This window comes from Mytilus galloprovincialis, chromosome 1 (genome assembly GCF_965363235.1).
Source record: "Mytilus galloprovincialis chromosome 1, xbMytGall1.hap1.1, whole genome shotgun sequence".
NCBI lineage: Eukaryota > Metazoa > Mollusca > Bivalvia > Mytilida > Mytilidae > Mytilus > Mytilus galloprovincialis.
Window position 1 is genome coordinate 92,109,884 of NC_134838.1, and position 20,240 is coordinate 92,130,123.

Genomic DNA, 20,240 nt, shown 5'->3' on the forward strand with positions numbered 1-20,240 from the left:
TTCAGAAATTTGTGACAATAGTTTTTAAAATCATCCGAACAAATGCTTTTTTAAGATAAAAAGGATAAGTAAGTCTACAATTTTTTTTAACAAATATATTAGGAAAATATCGGTGAATGGCGAGACAATAAAAGAAACCATGCATTTTGGATTCAATCTTATAACGTAAAAACAAAGATTTCAATCACAGAAAAAAATAATAATATGAATTTATCTTTAATTTGTTTTTAAAATAAAATTGAGAATAGAAATGGGGAATGTGTCAAAGAGACAACAACCCGACGTCTATCTTGATATATATTATGGGTTCGAATCCCGGCGAGGGAAGAACAAAAAATTAGCGAAAGCAAATTTACAGATATAACATTGTTGGGTTGATGTTTAAGACGAGTTATATATATATATATTACACTTTTTTCATTCTTCTTATGTAAACAGCAAAACTTAATGTCCACTTTTAAGTCGCAAGGAAATTGCAAACATAAAGAGACTGTCTAGAGTCAGAAATTAACCTCACCGGGGGTGATTCTTTTATTTTGTTTCCCCTATTTTTATGTTCTGGAATGATCCGTCATGCTCCAGTATACGTGTTACCACAAACAATTGCATACAGTAAATCAGGCCCACACCCTGTATTGGTCTTGTATTATAATGTTTAGGTTTTGTTTTTATTGTTGGTCTCTAAATGTCTCTGTGTCGTTAAGCTGTCGTCTCTTTGACATATACATGCATTTGAGTATTTTTATATAGATCACATAACTAATGGAGTATACGTCAAAGAGATTTTCATTTTTCGTATTTCGTTTCTATAACGCATTCCCGACCTAATATTTTAGAACTATAAGAATAAGATATGGTATGATTACTAATCAAACAACTCCACCAGAGACTTAATAACGTAGAATTTAACAACTATAAGTGGCTATACAGACTGTAGACCCCATGAATTGTTTAAATACGTTTTTCTCAATTCGGGAATTTTTACAACTGACTATGCGGCATGGGTTTTACTCATTGTTGAAGGTCGTACGATGACCTATAGTTGTTACTTTTATGTCATTTGGTCCCTGGTAAAGAGTACTAAGACTTCTTGTTGCTACAAGACAATTCTATGATTACCCATTCGCACAACTTTTACTCAAATAGAAAATACAATAATTGTCTAACAAGCGAATTTACATGTTTTGCTGAGCGAAACATTAATTGGTCGCTTTAGTTTGAATTCAATTTCAAATCAAATTGCATCTTTTTTGAAATTATGTTTATTACAGGTTTCAAGTTATTTCAATTCAGCTAAGATTTAGTTATACAAGATTTCTATCTACTTCAAGGTGAGCAGTAAAATTGATTTAAAACTCATGCATACATAAGCACCTCCTTATGTCAGTTCTTCTTATAAAACGTAAATAAACATATACTTCTTTAACAAAGATTACCTAATGCATTTAAAAGAATTAAATAAACTATGTACTGCACCTTTGTTAATATATTTGAATATGTGAACTTTCAACAACTTAAAGTTATTTTTTATCACCAGTGAATATATTGAGGGTATAATAGACTGTTCTAAATGCGTAAGGTTTAGTTTTTAAATATATTCTGTAAGATACGCATGAATCAGACCCCCTTTACCAGAAACATATATGTAACTATTATGATCTGTAGCGATATTCACTGGTCGGTCAAGTCCATCTTTCTTCGTGTTGTGTCGATGTACCACTTTACCGGTTGGGTTTAAGACTGTAACATTTCCTTGCCTTTGGTCAACTAAAAATATGTTGTCGTGTATGTCGACGCAAACACCACCAGGCGACCAATCTTTAGTATAACTTAAGGGTTTGGCGGTATATTCAAATTTGACTTTACCATTCGTTCCCATGACAACAACGGCATTGGTACCCCAATCTGAAGCAACAATGTCACCATTACTCGTAGTAGTCAAATACGTTACCGCGCGGCTGAAAGATTTTCTAGTAGATCGCGCCATTTTATGATTTTCTACGTTAGTTCCATGCTTGTCATAAACCATGTAGATATGATTCTTGCTGTTGGCGACAACAAAGGTGTTACCATGCATTGTGGTCAGAGGATAAGACGCACTAGTGCTTTGGAGATCAACTCTATACTTTATCGATTCATCTTTGGAAAGTATAGTTACAGCAAAGTGATCGCTTACAGCAATAACATCATCAAAACCAGTAATACTAAAAGCGGCAATGTTTTGCAATGTGTCAATGTGCTCTCCTTTCAATGAAAATATCTTTATTTTCCTATTGGCATAATCGCTCACATAAATCTCATTTTTGATCACGCAAAGTCCTGTTATTTTTGGAGATGTTTCATCGTCTGATAAAAAGACATTTATCCGTCGTTTAAGATTCAAAGACAGAACTTTCGGAATATCTGATTCCTCAACACTTGGCGGAAGAATTGATGCCACTGTACTCGTTGTACCAGGAGTAAATTCAAAGAACTTTATGTTATTAACATTACCATATAGATTTCGTAACTTGACTTCAGGAAATTGACATCGTATAGTTGTATTTGGCTGTGGCAATCTATCCAAATATCGCAGCCTTCCTGAGAGCTCTGGTTCCATGTATATAACTTCCGCTTCTTTGCCATTTTCAGTAACTCTAGAACAAAACTCGCTGCCATATGTTAAAAGAGCATGGCGCTGATTTATACCATCCTTTTGACCATTTATCCGTTCTTTTTCTGTGGTCACGTGTTTCTTTACAGTATCTATCAGGTCCGTCTTCTCTTTTTCTATTCTCTCTTGTAACTGTTTAGTTGTATGTTCTACTTCATCGATCGCCGTTTGTTCTGATTTATCGAGTTCGCGAACAACAGTCTCTGATTCAACATCAGCATCAAACAGATCTTTAATCTTTATATCCAACCTTGAAATTATTTCTGAAATTTTCCCACGCTTAGATTCGTCCACATCCGAAACTGGTACAGCAGAGTGATCAAAGTGATCATTGAGTCGACATTCCCGACAAACAAGCCTGTTACAGCTTTTACAGTAATGATCAAGAACTTCTTTCTCGTGATGCTGGCAATGCATCATTCTTTTCTCGCGGATTATATCGTCATGGGAACCACGTGCTAACTCATCTAACGACAATACGCTATGTTCAATAGTCAGTCTTGTTGATGAATGAGCGCCACCGCATGCCTCGCAAAGAAAATCTTCGCAGTCAACGCATCTAAATTTGGCTTGTATTTTCTTGCTTCGTAAATCACAAATGGCACATTGTTTATCCCCTCCATGTCTGGAAAAATATACATCAATAACTGTAATAAGATATTCGTTGGATGGAAATTCTCTAGCATCATGGGCTGATATCTCGATTGTCTCTTCACAAGTGGAACATTCGATCGTATCGGCAGTTTTGTTTGTGTCTAGTATTCTCTGTAGACAATCAAAACACATGGAATGAAGACATGGTAGCATCCGTGGTTTTTGGAAAACATTGTTACATACATCACAGACAATATCTCCGGGTGGAGAATCTGGATTTGCTACTGCCCCAGACATTCCAATCCCCTGAAGAATTTAGAAAAAGGTTTAATCATTGAATGATTTTTACGGTTTAAAACAAATAAATAATTACACATAAATGAATGATGTTCGTTAAAGACCACAAGAAGTAAAGGATTGCTTTATGTGTATAGAAGTCTCTAAATATTGTCATTTTGTTAAAATAAGAATTGTCAAATCTAAAGGAAAAAGGAAATATGATAATCCACTATGTTTGTTTCTTGAAATTTATTTCAATCTGTTAAATGTATTTTTTTATAATTTAAAATAAGTTTTGAGCAAAAAAGGATAAGTAACTTCAATATAAAAGTTGAAAAAAAAACTGGTATGAAAAAAAAGGATAAGTAACTACAATATAAAAATTGAAAAAAAAAACCTTCTATGATTCTAACCATATTAGAGTACAAATTTTCTAATTCATGATAAAAAAAATCTCTAGCATTATTCTTACCTTCTAATGCTTTGAAAGTTTGAGTAACGATATCAAACTGTAGAGCTCAGCATAAACTTATCAGTGAATTCTTACATTTTGACTATTTACCTAAACAAACACTATGTTATAAATTAAATCTATGATCAATTTTTAAAAGTCACTTTAGGCTACTGAAGTTTGATGTTAGGTTTAAGTACAGTTATATATTTTACAAATAGTAGGAGACAAGGCTAAAAATGGCAAGTGCTTATGATAAGTATTGTTCCTTAATGATCTTCATTGGTGATCTCAAAAGTGTTGGGCTTTTTTAATGGTGTACAAAATATATTTTGATCTTTTTATTTTTATGGAACTGTTGTTTTCTATAAAACTATAACTTTTATTTCTTCCGCCCAAAAGTTTGACTGGGGCATAGAAATATTGTCTCCTGGAATTCTCCGATACAGCAGTAACATTCATGCTGATGGGTTGTCCTGTGACTGTGTTGGATGTGAGAATATGCAGACAAATAAAGACGAATCGGAACGTTAAATGCGATGCATGGTATATGTGGTGAAACATTTCAGTGGATTGTATCCCAATTTGTAACAAGGCAATTGTTGTGCCAATTTACTGGTCATTCAACACAAGAATATTATTTTATTGAAATGTCCTGGGCGGTTATGGCAATTTATTAATTTGGGTTTAATTTTTGGTCTTGTTAGTTCTGCATTTTGATCTTTTTTTGTTTTATACTCCCACATGATCTTTGTGGTTTGCCTTATAAACATGACATCACTATCGTGGCTGTTGAGAGTATTTCGTAAAGTACACGAAGAGTGAACAGTTACTTGGATTTTTAACGTTTTTGGGGTTTTTTTTCTTGGGAGGGGGTGTTGTATGTGGGTACCACTAGGTTGGTTATACTGCTTGCGAACAATCAGCTCTGATTTAGTTATCCTTCTAGTTTGTCGGTCCTGATTAATGTCAATAAGTTTCACTTGTTTATCTTGTCAAATACATTATGTGGCTGTGTTCAAAGTTTGCTCCTCCGTTCAGCAAAGTTGAAATACACGATATTTATTAGCTGTTCTACTCTGGCCCTTTATTCCCTCAACTGATGCATGCGCATGCAGTTCATATTTTCAAATTTTAGACTGTGACCGAGCGTAGCATTTTATTGAAAAGAGCTTGTGATAATTCCAACAAAAAAAATATTTTCTATTTTCATAAATTTGTATGATGAGTGGTTTCTCGTTTTTTGCAATTTGATTTTGAAAAATACGATTTTTAAATTGCTTAGAGTTTGGAACTTTTTGCCATTTTCAACTTCACGATACAATGAACAAATCTGAACATCACAAAGTAAAGACAGCTTTGTTAATATTGATTCAATGCACATGTCATGGTATGCATCTTTAAGTGATGTATGTTACTATGTATTATATTTTTTTTTTTAATTTAGTTTGAATATTTTAAAAAATTCTGAAATAAAATGGTTTAACATTGATATTTTTAGTGTCTAGCCTAACACATTTGTAATTCTGTCAGTTAAATACATGAAATGATAAAGTAAGAGGTGTATATTATTCAGAGTGTGTTATTTCTTTACAACTTTTCAATTGATTTGTAAAGACTTTTAATCAATAAATCAATATTTTAAACCACTGATTATGGACAGGTTATCTGCTTACTACTGAGTATACTCAAAAGCAGCATAGAAAACGATTAGATTTTGGTATCTATAAACTTTATACACCTTATTTAATCAGCGCCAATGAAAAAGTCGTCAAGTGAATATCAATTTATTCAAACGATAATTTATTACAGAGATTGTTTATAAAACAAAATTCCATTTTAACTATGTATGGTTATAGAGAAGTTTATATACTTTTTCAACAACAACAAAAAATAACGCTGTTGATCACGGGTACAGCGAAGTAAATATAAATTCGTATTCGTTGAATTGCTACATATTTGTAATGTCCGTGTTCATTTTTTAGCATATAATGAAGAGTTTAGTCATAAACAAATATCTCATAACTAATCTACTAATTATAAAAAAATGAAGATGTGGTATGATTGCCAATGAGACAACTCTTCACAAGAGACCAAAATGAGAAATCCACAACTGAAGGTCACCGTACGGCCTTCAACAGCTAGCAAAGTCCATAGTCAGCTATAAAAGGGGTGTTGCTAAACGGCGGAAACCGAACGGAATACGGAACGGAAACAGCAAGAAATAACATCTTTTCTTTTTGGTTATTTTATCTACATAGACATGTTATTTATATACATGTTCACAAGAAAAAACTCAGAGAAATGAATTAAAAATAAAAGATGTTAAAGCATAAAGACAGTATAATTGAAATACTGTACGTCGTTCGTGCAAATCAGGATAGTCTGTTCGACTTTTTTTTCTTTTTTTTTAATTTTGGTCAATGTCAATAAGATAGCAACCCAACAACATAAAAAAAATCTCTATAGGCCTTAAAAAAAGGATTGACATCGGCCTGGATTCTATAACTAGGTTGTGAAGTAAAAAACTTTTAGGGAAATCCTTTGCATCATTTCTTTCTATTTTCTTTTTTGATTGCCATGAATCAAGATTAGTGTTGCGGTGTATCTTGTTGCGTTGTTCTTCATTGGTAATTTTCGTTGTATCTTTTTTTGTATAATGGAGAGAACGTAAAAGAAAGCTAATAGGACAATGGTACATGTGGACAAAATCCGATATGAAAACCAGGGAACTAGAATAAAACTTTTATATACTTTATTTTTATGAAAAAAATTGGCAAAATCTCCACTGTACAATGAAAGCCTTTCTCACTTTTTTACAATACTCAAGGATTTGTATAGTAAATCCTTGCAGTACTGAAGTATGCTGTTTGATATTTACATAGGAAAATCATTACATCTCTTAGAATATAAATCAATAGATACGAATTGATGTGCAAAAAAGTGGCGAACAATAAGTAGTCTAGTACATGGATATATACAATTTGCACAGTACCCTCACCAAGTTAGTTGTAGTCATGTCCTAAGGTTTCCAAAATCAAATTGTCAACGCTGCTTCAAATATCATGCCGCTTAATTCTTCTCTGAAAGTTCAATTCCACTCAATTTTGCATAATCAGCTATGAAAGGCCCCGAAATGACAATGTAAAACAATTCAAACGAGAAAACTAACGGCCTTATTTATGTACAAAAATATGAACGAAAAACAAATATGTAACACATAAATAAACGACAATCACTGAACTGCAGGCTCCTAACTTAGGACAGGCACATGCGTACAGAATATAGCGGTGTTAAACATGCAAGCAGGATCCCAATCCTCCCCTAACCTGGGACAGTGGTATAACATTGCAACATAAGAACGAACTTACTATAAAAATCCGTTGAAAAGGCGTAACTTCTGAGATGGACGCAAATACAAGCGGACGTGGCCGGGTACTTGTACATCCCAATAACAAAAAGACACTAGGTACATATCTGAGAGTACCAGCAGTTAACTGACAGCTATTTCAAGTCCACTACCAACTAATAAAAGAATCATGCATCTAAGTCGTAAAGCATTAATGATATTTTAATAATCTAGACGGTAAAACATTATGTTGGACTATAATATATGCTGCAGCATTTTGCAGAGAATGCATGTTTGAGATACTTAAATTGCGGAAATGCACAAATATATCCTGTTGTCCATTCATCAGGTATCAAGCTGGTATTGATGATTGTTGAAAAATTGGTGAATAATAATCTGATAGCTGCTAATTCATTTTATATTTTATAGGTCTATTTTTTTTTACATTCTATGGCCTATTTCTTCTGGCCCTCATAATTTTTAATTATTGAATCCGTGACTGAATTAAAGTATATAACTATGTGTAAGCCTTATTTTTGCCTGGATTTTTAGTATTGGTATTGTCACCTGATAGTCATGCTGATTATAAGATGCAGAGTTTTCTCTCTTTTCAAAATCTTTCTGTTTGAACCCGTCGACCTGGAACTTGGTAATATTAATTATTTGGAAAACAAAAGGGCCTGGAATGGAGTAATTTTTTATCAACAGCATTGTCCTATATTAGTTATAAATAAAGTTGAATTCTTTGATTAGCCATTTAAACGTCATGCTGGCTAACAAATTGGAATCTGTACCTAAACGCCTTATTTTAATATAAAAAAGAAGATGTGGTATGATGCCAATGAGACAACTATCCACAAAAAACCAAAATGACACAGACATTAACAACTATAGGTCACCGTACGGCCTTCAATAATGAGCAAAGCCCATACCGCATAGTGAGCTATAAAAGGCCCCGATAAGACAATTTAAAACACTGTTACAATTCAAACGAGAAAACTAACAGCCTTATTAAGTCTAGATTTTTAGTATTCGTATTGTCATCTTATAAAGTCGTGCTGATTAAAACACTACAATACGAAACAATGTGACAATGAATGAAATTAGTAGTGTCAACCCTGTGATTATGACCTGTGTATAGGGTCCGAAGTGGTGTAAATTAAATTTTTAATCAACACCATTGTCCTATATTAGCTATATATAAAGTTGAATTCGTTGATTTGTCGTTTTTACCCCATGACGGCTGACAAATTGGATCTCGTTATTTTAGTATTATAGATATTCAGTTGATGTCTTTTTAGTTGATACAATTATAGTGAAATGTTCATTCAATATTTTTGCTCTGTCATGGTCGTTTTCTGCTGGTGCTATGACCTGCTTAAGTCTTTAGTGGTATACTTTGAGAGAGTTTTTTTCATCTGACCTGGCCCTGCTAAGTGAGTTTTGGTTAAACTTTGCAACAATTACCATAGGTGTATCTAATTCAAAAACTGTGTTGGATAACCCAGCCTGTCAGCTAAGTTAGCCGACATGGCTTAAATTAAAACATAGGGATAATAAGCAAGTGCTGTCTATTAAGAAACACTATGAATCAAAGCGCGAAAGCTCTGTAAAGGCAGTTAATTACTGGTTGTGTGTATTTCTGGTCCAGTTATATCATTATCTTCCATAGAACAGAGGTGGTTTGTAGTATTTAAGATTTAGAGTTCTCTTGTACCTAGTTCACCTATATCTATAGTCTACTGTTTACATTATATTTTCTGTACCTCGCCATGAAATGCATTTTAAGACACATAAGAACTTTTCCTTTTTAATATAAATAGACTATTTTTAATTATTGATTATATACGCATATTCAATGACTCCCATCCTATGAAAAATAGTTCACAAAGATTGACTAGTCTCTGTACTGTGTGTATTACAAGAACATCAAGTAACATAATGGTAAATGTACCTAGTAACATGTCAACTCTTTTGATGACCATACTTTTTCTACATACCCGCCAAATGTCACTATTTGCGGGGGATTTCCCCCATGGAGGCTCCAAAGTGGAAATTTTGTAAGAGCAATTTTGTCCACTATTTTAAAGAAAACAATTTATTTAACAAGGCTATGAGCTTGTTAAAGCACAAAGAAACCAAAAAACAACATTAGAATATATTTGAAGGCCCCCTTGAAGGTTTTGTAGGACTATAAGAACCATCTTTCACGTAAAACCCCCATGGGCATTTTGAAAAGTTGGCAGGTATGTTTCTAACTCCAAGCAAAACTATTTTTCAGTATAAACATGATAAAGTAATCTACCGGTATGAATGAAAAAGGAGTTTATAATTAAGGAAACAATGACATCTGGTGGCCATAAAAGCTGTCTCATTAGCATTTTAACCACTTCCCATATTTGCAATTAAAACAATAGAAGAAAATTATTCAACGCAAAAACAAAACTTACTTGTGAATATGAAATTCTCTTTACGGTATGAGTTTTCTCATTGTTTGGGATTGTACAGTAGTACCTGTAACTGCTTATACCCATTTTTTATTCACTTAAGTTTGATAAACTCACTAAATATCATGTATATACAATGTACATTGTACCACATCTCCTTATTTTTATATGCATTACAATAACATGAACAATTATAATTCAAATCTATATATCAAAGCAAAATGAATTGCACCACTTTCATTTATGCATCCTTTGGCAAAATACAAGTTCTAAAATGACACAATATATATTTATTTATATAAAAATAAAATTTAGTATACGACTCTTAACGTATAAAAAATGCAAAGCTGTGTCATGATTTGCGAAATCTGTGCTGAAAACATAGGCATTGATAGGTGTTTGAGTAATTCCATCTGTGAAGCTCAACATTAGCTCGACAGTTGGTGGTGGACAGTTAAAAATCCTTTCTTCAGGATGAATGACTTTTCAGGAAAACCAATTTCACAAATCAAAACTTTCCTCTAGATTTCTCCTACATTATTCATCCAGTTTAGTTCTTTTGGTTTAACGGGACACCGTCCTGATTTTTAATTTTGCAAACCATTCAGTCTCTTGCTTGCAAATGGTGCGTGAAAATAGGCTGGGAATGGCAGTAGACAAGTCTCTTTAAAGTGGATTTGTGCCCTGAAAAAAAGTTTTATAACATTAGCTTTTTTGAAACTTGTGAAAGACTTGTGCAACACACATACCTATATAACTATAACATAGAATAGAGCATCATTCATGTCAATGTTTTGTTCCTGTTTACATTGTCATTGATATTTTTCAAGAAAGCCTGATGCATATAGCCCATGAATTCCTGTCATTACATTTTACATTTAATTTAACATAATTACTGCTAAAATAATTATCAGTATCATACTGATATACCTCTTTTAGGAAAACCTTATTATTGTAGAATTCACCAAAAAATCTCAAACAGTTAACATTGAATCGTAATCCCAAAAATTATGACGTCTTGAATTAAACCTCCCCCCTTTTTTTATATTCTAAAACGATAATTGCGGTTGCAAACAGACTTTGGTTTAATTGCACGGCGATTATATAAATAACAGTATATATTTCTTAAAGAAAATAAAGTTTTACCATGAATAGTTTCCTCAACGTAGTCGTTTTCGGTAAAATGTGCCTTACAAACAACAGCTGATTAAGATGGACTCTACGATTTCATCGTGACAATCTACGTATGAGCCATGGCGTTGATCCAACTTTTCCTTCTTATTAAGTCATTTGGAAATGCATGTCCTCCTCTTAAATGACACTCAGGTACACAACAACAAGGATCGTTAATTGTGTGGTTTGCAGTGCAGAAACGGAAGTTAAGGACGGAACTGATCGGTCTCACTAACAAGAGACAAGAAGAATTTTAGCGACAAACAGTGACAAGAAGAATAATTTAGTGACGAAGTGACAATAACAAACAAGGGACAAGCGAATCGTTATTCTCTCACGAGGCTATTCTCATTTGGTGTGATATTGTGAAGCCGGCACACCTATTAAATATGTCCCTATGAAGAACGACGAATTTCACTGTTTATTAAATAGAAAGGAAATGATATTGCATGGTTTTTATTCAAAAAATTCTTTAAAAGGAAATTGGAAAATCTTTGTTTTGATTTCAAATTTTTAGCGTTTGCATAAAACATATTCTTTATATCTAATAAAAACTAGACAATCCCTTTCTTGTTCATAAATTTTTTTTTATCTATCAATGTAATATATAAAAAAAAATGTTTTATAACCGCCCCTTTTATAAAAATAACGCATTTTTTTTAATACCTATTGGGAATAAGTTGTTACAATGATATTTTTTCATTTATGTATCGTCGCTAAATGTCTTCTTGACTCTTCTTATCGCTAAATTTATTTTATTGTCGCTTCTTACCGCTAAATTAATTTCATTGTCGCTTCTTATCACTTTTTGACGCTTCTTGTCTCTAATTAGTGAGACCCAGATTCAGGATACTTTGCAACTTATATAAGGATATAAAGTACTAAATGGTGGCCTCATTGCCGGCAATGCTATTTTTAGCAATTATCTCCTTAAAAGGAGCTTTTAATAAACTAATTAAAGAAAAACTGCTGTTGTCTAATTGAAGCTCGATATCTATTTGCGATTTTACCGCACTCAAATATATATATGGTCCCATGGCTTTTCTTGGTGAATTTTGGGGTTTTTCACGATACCCAGGCGCGTAGCTGCCTTTACGCAAAAAATCATTTGCTTGCACATGTTTTTCACAAAAAAAAAAAAAAAAAAAAAAATCCTGAAATTGAATTTTGGATAGTCTTTAGTCTTTCCGGATTATCGTGTCTGGCGGTGTCTGTACTTGCAACTACAATCACGACACAAAGTTTAACCCCGGTAGAAATAAAAATAAAAATGAAGAAGCTAGATTTTTATTTTAGCAAGAAGGCAGCGGATAACGAAAGCCAAAACGTTTTATCTAATTCGCCCAGCAAAGATGTAAATGAGCCATGTACATCGTTTTCACAAGACGTTACTGCAAATCCTAGTTACAATGCCAGTAACTACGTCAACTACCGAACGGTCATTTAGTTCATTACGCCGACTGAAAACTTATCTCCGTTCAACCATGGTACAGGACAGACTATCTTCGTTGGCCCTCATACATGTTCACAGAGAAATGGATATTGACACCGAGAGAGTTCTGAGATCATTTGCCTTGGCAAAAAAAAAAATATATGGACTTTGGATATTAACTAGTCTATACTTTAGTTTAAGTCTTACATGCAGTATTAACATTTAATTATACAGGCTCAATAAAATCACCTTGAAAACATCTTAGATTTATTTCCCTTACTTATAAGTCAAGACTTAAAAGTAGCCGTTCGATTTCGTATTCCCATTGTCATTTCGTCCAAAAGACTATTGATTCACCTAGGGTATCTGTGTTACAAATGACCTTCTACCGTTGTCGTTGAAACCTCTCATTTGATTTTAAAATGACCCTCGTGAGAAACACCACGGGTGTCTTGCAAGAAGCAGGACCTGGTTACCTTCGGAGCACCGGAGGTCGCCACATTTTTTCGGGGTCCGTGTTTTTCATCTGTAGTTAGTTTTCAATGTTGAAAGTTTTTGCTTGTCATTTTGTGTCTTATCTGTTCCCGGGTTTCCAAATTACGAAACCCACTAGGATGTTACTATCGTTTCTTGAAATATGGTATAATAAGAAACAGATAGGGTATTTATCATTTTCATCATAAAATGGTCCAAAAAAATTTTATAAATGCTTGCACTTTATTTCAACTCAGCTACGCCCCTGATACCTGACGATTTCGGAGAAAAATTTGCCTAATTTTGAGCAACATAAAAAAAATATTTCCGGCCCTTCATACTATACATTTAAGGACAAATTTGTGCTTGCATGAAACTTCATTCATAATGCTTTCCAGAAGAAAAATATATAAAAGATATAACAACCAATCACAGAAAGCCATCTATTTTTATCTCCATGTCATGTTAAATGGCTGCGCCCATGTAATTTTATTTGGTACATTGTAACCATAACTGAAACCGAAATAACTATAACGTCATACGGCTTCACGTACAGAAATGCTTTAAATTGTATAATATGCAATATAATTCATATTCAGTCGACTTTTAATTGTAATATCAACGACTGAAATGATTTTAAAATATCGTTAGATCGCAGATAGTACTTGGGGTGTCGGACTATTGGGGTGTCGGACCAATGGGGTGTCGGACTAACGGGTTGTCGGAATATCGGGGCGACCCCCTCGAAATTGACCCGACCTCTTTCCACACGGAATTCAAATAATGATAGTTTGTAATCAGGTTGACTGCTTATAATGCAAAATACACATTAATAATAAGTTGTTTAAACGAACAATACACACTGATCGTTTCTTTATTTCCCAATGTAAATGAAAGAAACAAAAACCATTTCATACCACTAAAAGAAGAGGAGAAAATTAAACATTTCCGGATCTATTTCTGGCCAAATGACCCCCAGCATAGATTTGTTGGATGTCGCGTAAGGAAAGATGAACCTCATGACTTGAAAGTCAGGCCTTAAAGCACTGCCTTTAAAAACGAAAACCTGATGTGAAAAATATATCTAATCTAACATCGGACTCGGACTTCTTTTAAAATGAGTTTTACTGTTTATATGCCTCATATATGTGTTTCTTTATTCTACATTGGCTAGAGGTATTGGGGAGAGTTGGGATCTCACAAAACATGTGCAACCCCGCCACATTTTTGCGCCTGTCCCAAGTCTGGAACCTCTGCTCTTTTTAGTCTTGTATATTTTCATTTATATGTTTTGGAGTTAGGTGTGACACCCATTTTCACTGAACTAGTACACAATTTTATTTAGAGGTCAGCTGATACCACCTCCGGTGTGGGATTTTCTCGCTGAGTTGAAGACCCATTGGTGGCCTTTGGATGGTGTCTGCTCTTTGGTCGGGTCGTTGCCACTTTGACATATTCCCCGTTTTCATTCTCAATTTTTTTTAGAATGTTGAGTTCTACCTTATGTCCATTCATGCACGTAAAAACAGTCAAATGTAATCTTACAGGAGTTATCGAATCCGGGTCCAACTTCGCCCTGATTTTTTTCTAAATGCTGTCTAGTCGCATTATTTTAAGTATTTGAACAAAATATGTTAAAGTTTTTGAAAAACTGACAGAATATTTATATTGCCGCAATCAATTTATCATTTTCCCTTTGAATTGCATAGTAGAATACTGGAATACAATGTATTTATCTTTATTGATATTTGTTAACAAAATAATTGTATTCAGTCAATCACGAATGTATGCAGTATGACTAGTCTTAGAGTATAAATGAACTTGTAAATCCGTTTCATAATTTACAGTTCGTACATCATTGTTTTTATTAATTTCAAGCTGAATATTTTATCAAAATAAAACGTTTGTTTTTTTATTATTAATCCATCAAAAGACAAGTTTCACAATAATCAGTTATCCGAATTATTTTTTCATTTAACAATTAATGATCATAAACAAGCCATAAACTTTTAAATATTTCAATGTTTCCATAAATTTCAAGAATATATATGATATATATACCATAGAAATATCTGAATAAGTTTATTCAACTTCAATGCCCTGAATATCAAAATTTTCATAGTAGGGCGAACGAACTCAGAGCGAATGGACTTAGGGCGAACGGTCCCGATACCGGAGTTATCGACCTTATATGAAAAATTCTCTTGCTTGCCTGTTCGCCTGATATATTGAAATATATGGCAAATAGATAAAACTTTTAATAGCAAAAATTATCAGCAAGATATAATGATTTTCACAGTTCTTTTTCCCCTCCAAAACTGCAAAATTCCCTTAAATTCCGTCTATATAAAAGTTTCTTTCAGTTTCCGTTTCCGTTCCGTTTTCCGTTTTCGCCTTTTAGCAACACCCGCTATAAAAGGCCCCGAAATGAAAATGTAAAACAATTCAAACGAGAAAACTAATGGACTTATGAATGTACATGTACAAAAATTAAACGAAAAAAAAAAAAATCTGTAACAAATAAACAAACGACAACAACTGAATTACAGGCTCATGACTTGGGACAGACACATACATACATGTGTAAATAAATGGAAACATGCGAAAAATGTCAATGAGATATAACCAGAAATAAGAAAGGTTCTGAGTTCGGTAAATTTTGTATGTGTCCCTTTTCACATAAGAAATACATGCATACGTCTTGTTTAAGTTATTAAGTGCTTCTCTGAAGAAAAACAACCATAGACGATGAAAGAGATAGTGTTTCAGTGTGCATGCTCTCATGTCATATTTTGGCCCTAAGACCATGTTTACCATTGATGTCATCGCAACGATAAGGCATTATTTGTTTCTGCGCAATTATTAAACAGATTTAAATGAATGTGTGAAGGTTACTGGTGAAGTTTTCTATAAAATAAACAATTTTGGGTTCTTTCATATAAATAATTATATGTTTTATGTGGTAAGGAATATCTTTCGAAAGAGGTAGGGTTTTAAGTGTTATTTTTCAGTATAGGATATTATACATTGCACTTAAATTATGTTAATCTTTAACAGTTAAACAACTACACAAAAGCGATCATCGCAATAATAAGCAAAACACTAAGATTCTACTTAATATATTTTAAAAAATATAAAACGACTTTTCTCATAAAGAAATAGCCATTTGTTAACTACCGCAGTTTATGATTATGTTTAACAAAAACTAAACATAATTATGTCCAGTCTGTTACAAGGTCTATATATACGATAAAAAAGATAAGAACAAAAATTGCTTCACTTTAGTAAGAAATGCCTCTACATAGCATAAATGAACAGTGTTTATTCATTATAAGGCCATTTCAATTGATATTTTATAGTGTGTCTTTCTATGATGTAAAGTTACACAATTGTTTCAGGTAAGGTTGAAGATTGGTATCTTTTAAAAGGTTTAAACTCGATGCATTTGTTTCCAACTGTCTTATTAAGTCAGGAACCTGATGTTCAGTTGATGTCGTCACATTGTTGATGTGGTTCATAAATGTTTCTCAATTTTTATATAGATTAGACCGTTGGTTTTCCCGTTTGAATTGTTTTACGCTAGTCGTTTTTTTTTTTTTTTTTTTTTTGGGGGGGGGGCCTTTATATAGCTTGCTGTTTGGTGTGAGCCAAATTGAATGCTCCGTGTTGAAGACCGTACTTTGACCTATAATGGTTTACTTTTACAAATTATGGCTTGGATTGAGAGTTGTCTCATTGACACTCACACCACACCTTCTATATCAGTGAATTTAAAATATGTTCTAAAATGCAGCAGCTTGTTCCATTCTTTAGTGTTTCGTCTAACTGTAAAGTTTGATTTCCGTTTTGATGTTGTACCGTCTTGATGTAAACACTTTAGAAAATCTTGCTCTGTCACTTTCACCATGAACTGTCAAAATATGCTTAATTGTTCGCATGTATTTTGTATTGTACTCATATTATAAGTAAAGGTGATAGTCTCTCCATTCTAAACAAACCATATGAAATTCTAAACAAATAATATGAAATTCTAAACAATAATATAAAATTCTAAAACAAATCATATATGAAACTAATAGGAGTGGATACACCAATTATTGGGTGCCTCTTTTAACACGCAACAGTTAAAACAATAGTCAAAATTTATGTTTTGTCTGTATATGTAAAAACCTACTTCTGCTTATTTGTCTGTACATGTATATACAAAAGATATAAGTGTGTGTATTTCCGTTTTTAGCAAGTTACTACTCCACTATCTAGAAGCAACATTCGACTCATATCATAATAGACTATGAATGCATTTTTTGTTTGTTTGCCAGAAGTCTGTGGTTCTGTTATAGCACACTAGCTTCCTCCGCTTATAAAATGACTATCATAATATTGCCTAGCGAGCGTTTAATTCATAAATAAGTTAATCTCTTATGTACAATATATCTGTTGTATAACCTCTTTAAAGTCGTACTTGCATGTATATATTATATCTGTGTACATGCATTCTTTATGAATGTTATTACTTTTCAGCTTAAATATGAAAGTCGCCGTAATCATCGTCTGTCTGGTTATTTTGAACATGTGTGAAGACACAACATGCGCTACTGACCAATGTACCTTAGACTGCATACTTGGTACCAGTACCTGTATTGGTGGTTGTGCTGGACAAGACATATTTCAGATGCTGTCTTGTCATTCAAACTGCAAAACTCAATGTATACTATGTACCACCAAGTGCCCTAACCGTGCAGGAACAGCTTGTCAGTTTTAACTTATAAATCAAAGATTTTTGTTTTAAAAATGTTACAAAAAGTATTTCTAGTTCATTAAATTATGTGCATGTCAGTTTGATAAATAATTAATACAATTGAGATTAAAATGGGATATGTGTCATAGAGACAACACAGCGAGAAAACTTCGCACCCGAGACGTGCTTCGGTTGTCCCCAAAACAAATGTGTACTTGTTCAGTGATAATGGAGGCCATACTAAACTCCTAAACACAAAAATGAATTACAATAAAAAAAAATCATGCAAGATTGACAAAGGTCAGAGGCTCCCCACTTAATTGTGAATATTTATAGGATATCTTATGAATTATATGATACCTTGTGGAGTTTTCTAGTATAAGATATCGTATATAATCTAAGCTTTTATAAGATATCTTATAAACTCCACAAGGTATCATATAATTCATAAGATATCCCATAAATATGTTTATACATAAGATATCTTATAAACTTTATAAGATATTTTATAAAGACTAAGTTAATAAGATATCTACAAAGACATATAATAGTTTTAATATAAGATATCTCATTTTGTTTAGAAGAAATCGGATTTAATTCTAAGATATCTTATTAAAAAAATTGTAATATGATATCTTATAAAATATATAAGATGTCTTGTACAGTTTATAAGATAGCTTAAAGAAATAACAAATAGTAAAACGGCTTGCATTATCGTCTCCCAACTTCCGACATGCAAATTACAAAACTGCTTTGATGTTTGTTGAGTTGATGTGTACGGATTGATAGTTTAGTCTTAGTTGCATGATTTTTTTATTAGTTGTTAGTGGCTTTGAACTAGCTGTCAGATAACTGCGAGTAATCTCAGATCTGTTCATTGTGTCTTTTTTGTGTCGGGATGTATAAGTACCGGGCCACGTCCACTTGTATTTTTGTCCATCTGATGAGTTAAGCCTTTTTCAACTGATTTTTATAGTTCGTTCTTATGTTGTACTGTTATACCACTGTCCCAGGTTAGGGGAGGGTTGGGATCCCGCTAACATGTTTAACCCCGCCACATTATTTTATGTGCCTGTCCCAAGTCAGGAGCCTGTAATTCAGTGGTTGTCGTTTGTTTATGTGTTACATATTTGTTTTTCGTTCATTTTTTTACATAAATAAGGCCGTTAGTTTTCTCGTTTGAATTGTTTTACATTGTCTTATCGGGGCCTTTTATATCTCACTATGCGGTATGGGCTTTGCTCGTTGTTGAAGGCCGTACGGTGACCTATAGTTGTTAATGTCTGTCATTTTGGTCTTTTGGTGGATAGTTGTCTCATTGGCAATCATACCACATCTTCTTTTTATATTGATGTAAAATTGAACTGTCCATAAGTAGCAAATTGCAAACATTGCAAAACAAATATGTGCTATAAATGACTTATATGCCTTAAAGACGAAACAAAAATCAAAGAATATCTACGTAAAGACTTATTAATTCAATAATACCTGTTTCCATTTTCAAATTAGTTTTAAAAAATACGTCGATACAACGATTATCGAGGGGTATCATGACGAAAAAGAAAGAGATAGTATTGTAGTGTACTTATGTATGTTCTCTTGTCAAGGTCAAGACCTATTTTGAAGGTCATACACCGAAAGAATGTATTAAAGATAGCGTTGTAGTGTACATAGATATAGGAAGATGTGGTTTCAGTGCCAATGAGACAACTCTTTACTCTCATGTCGAGTTCAAGACCTATTTTGGAGGCAACACCTCGAAAGGACCATTTCACGATTATTTTAAGTCAGTGTTTTAACTGTTCAAGATATAGCATTTTAGTCAATCTAATTAAAAACCGATCTCTCATCGCTCCCGTTTTCTGATATGTCGCGTGGGAGATCTAACGAAACCCGCTTTGAGGTCACATGTGAGTGACCTCGTAGGTGTGTCTTTTCGACCAATGAAATTGAGTCTTCCGCGATCTTGAAAGTTTATCGTAAGGTAAAGGGATGTAACTCATTTTATATACGACGAAATCGTCAGTCAAAATAATTCATAAAACTTTTTTGATTGGCTTATTAATAGGTCGTCAATCCATTTGCATATCATTGTAAATTCGTAACTTCTAGTTCACTAACATGTGACCTCAAAGCGGGTTTCGTTAGATCTCCCACGCGACATATCAGAAAACGGGAGCGATGAGAGATCGGTTTTTAATTAGATTGCATTTTAGTATGTATTATCTCTTGTGAAGATCAAGACCTATTTTGGAGGCCTCACACCGAAAGAGCCTTTACACGATTACTTTTCGTCAGACTGAGTGTTTTTCAACTGTTTTTTAACAGAGTGTGACGTTCCCTTGTGAAGTTCAAGACCTATTTTGAAGGCCCAAACCGAAAGGACGCATTCACGATTTATTGAACTTTTAATATTGTAATAACAAGAATAAAACTAGTCAGTGTGTTAACTATCTAGGAGATAGTATTGCAGTGAACATGTTCTGTTGTCAAGTTCAAGGCCACACACTGAAAACACTACGATTATTTTTCGTCAGTAGTTTTTGTCTAAGAGACAGCGTTGAAATGAACTATAAAAAAGAAGATGTGGTATAATTTCCAATGAGACATTTCTCCACAAGAGACCAAATCAAACAGAAAATTAACAACA

General features: G+C 33.2%; 1 protein-coding gene and 1 long non-coding RNA gene across 2 annotated transcripts; one reads left to right on the forward strand and one right to left on the reverse strand.

Annotated features, from left to right (window-relative positions):
• Positions 1-1,239: 1,239 nt before the first annotated feature.
• On the reverse strand, positions 1,240-4,088 carry LOC143044652 (E3 ubiquitin-protein ligase TRIM56-like). Its single transcript, XM_076216716.1, has 2 exons — positions 3,999-4,088; positions 1,240-3,553 (listed from the first exon to the last, which is right to left on the reverse strand). Exon 2 carries the CDS (start codon positions 3,542-3,544, stop codon positions 1,589-1,591), a length of 1,956 nt encoding a protein of 651 aa, XP_076072831.1. The 5' UTR covers positions 3,545-3,553; positions 3,999-4,088; the 3' UTR covers positions 1,240-1,588.
• An 11,620-nt stretch (positions 4,089-15,708) lies between these two features.
• On the forward strand, positions 15,709-17,688 carry LOC143049435 (uncharacterized). The gene is made up of 2 exons (XR_012970262.1): positions 15,709-15,837; positions 17,374-17,688. It is a non-coding gene; the product is annotated as an uncharacterized LOC143049435 (long non-coding RNA).
• The last annotated feature ends 2,552 nt before the right edge of the window (positions 17,689-20,240 follow it).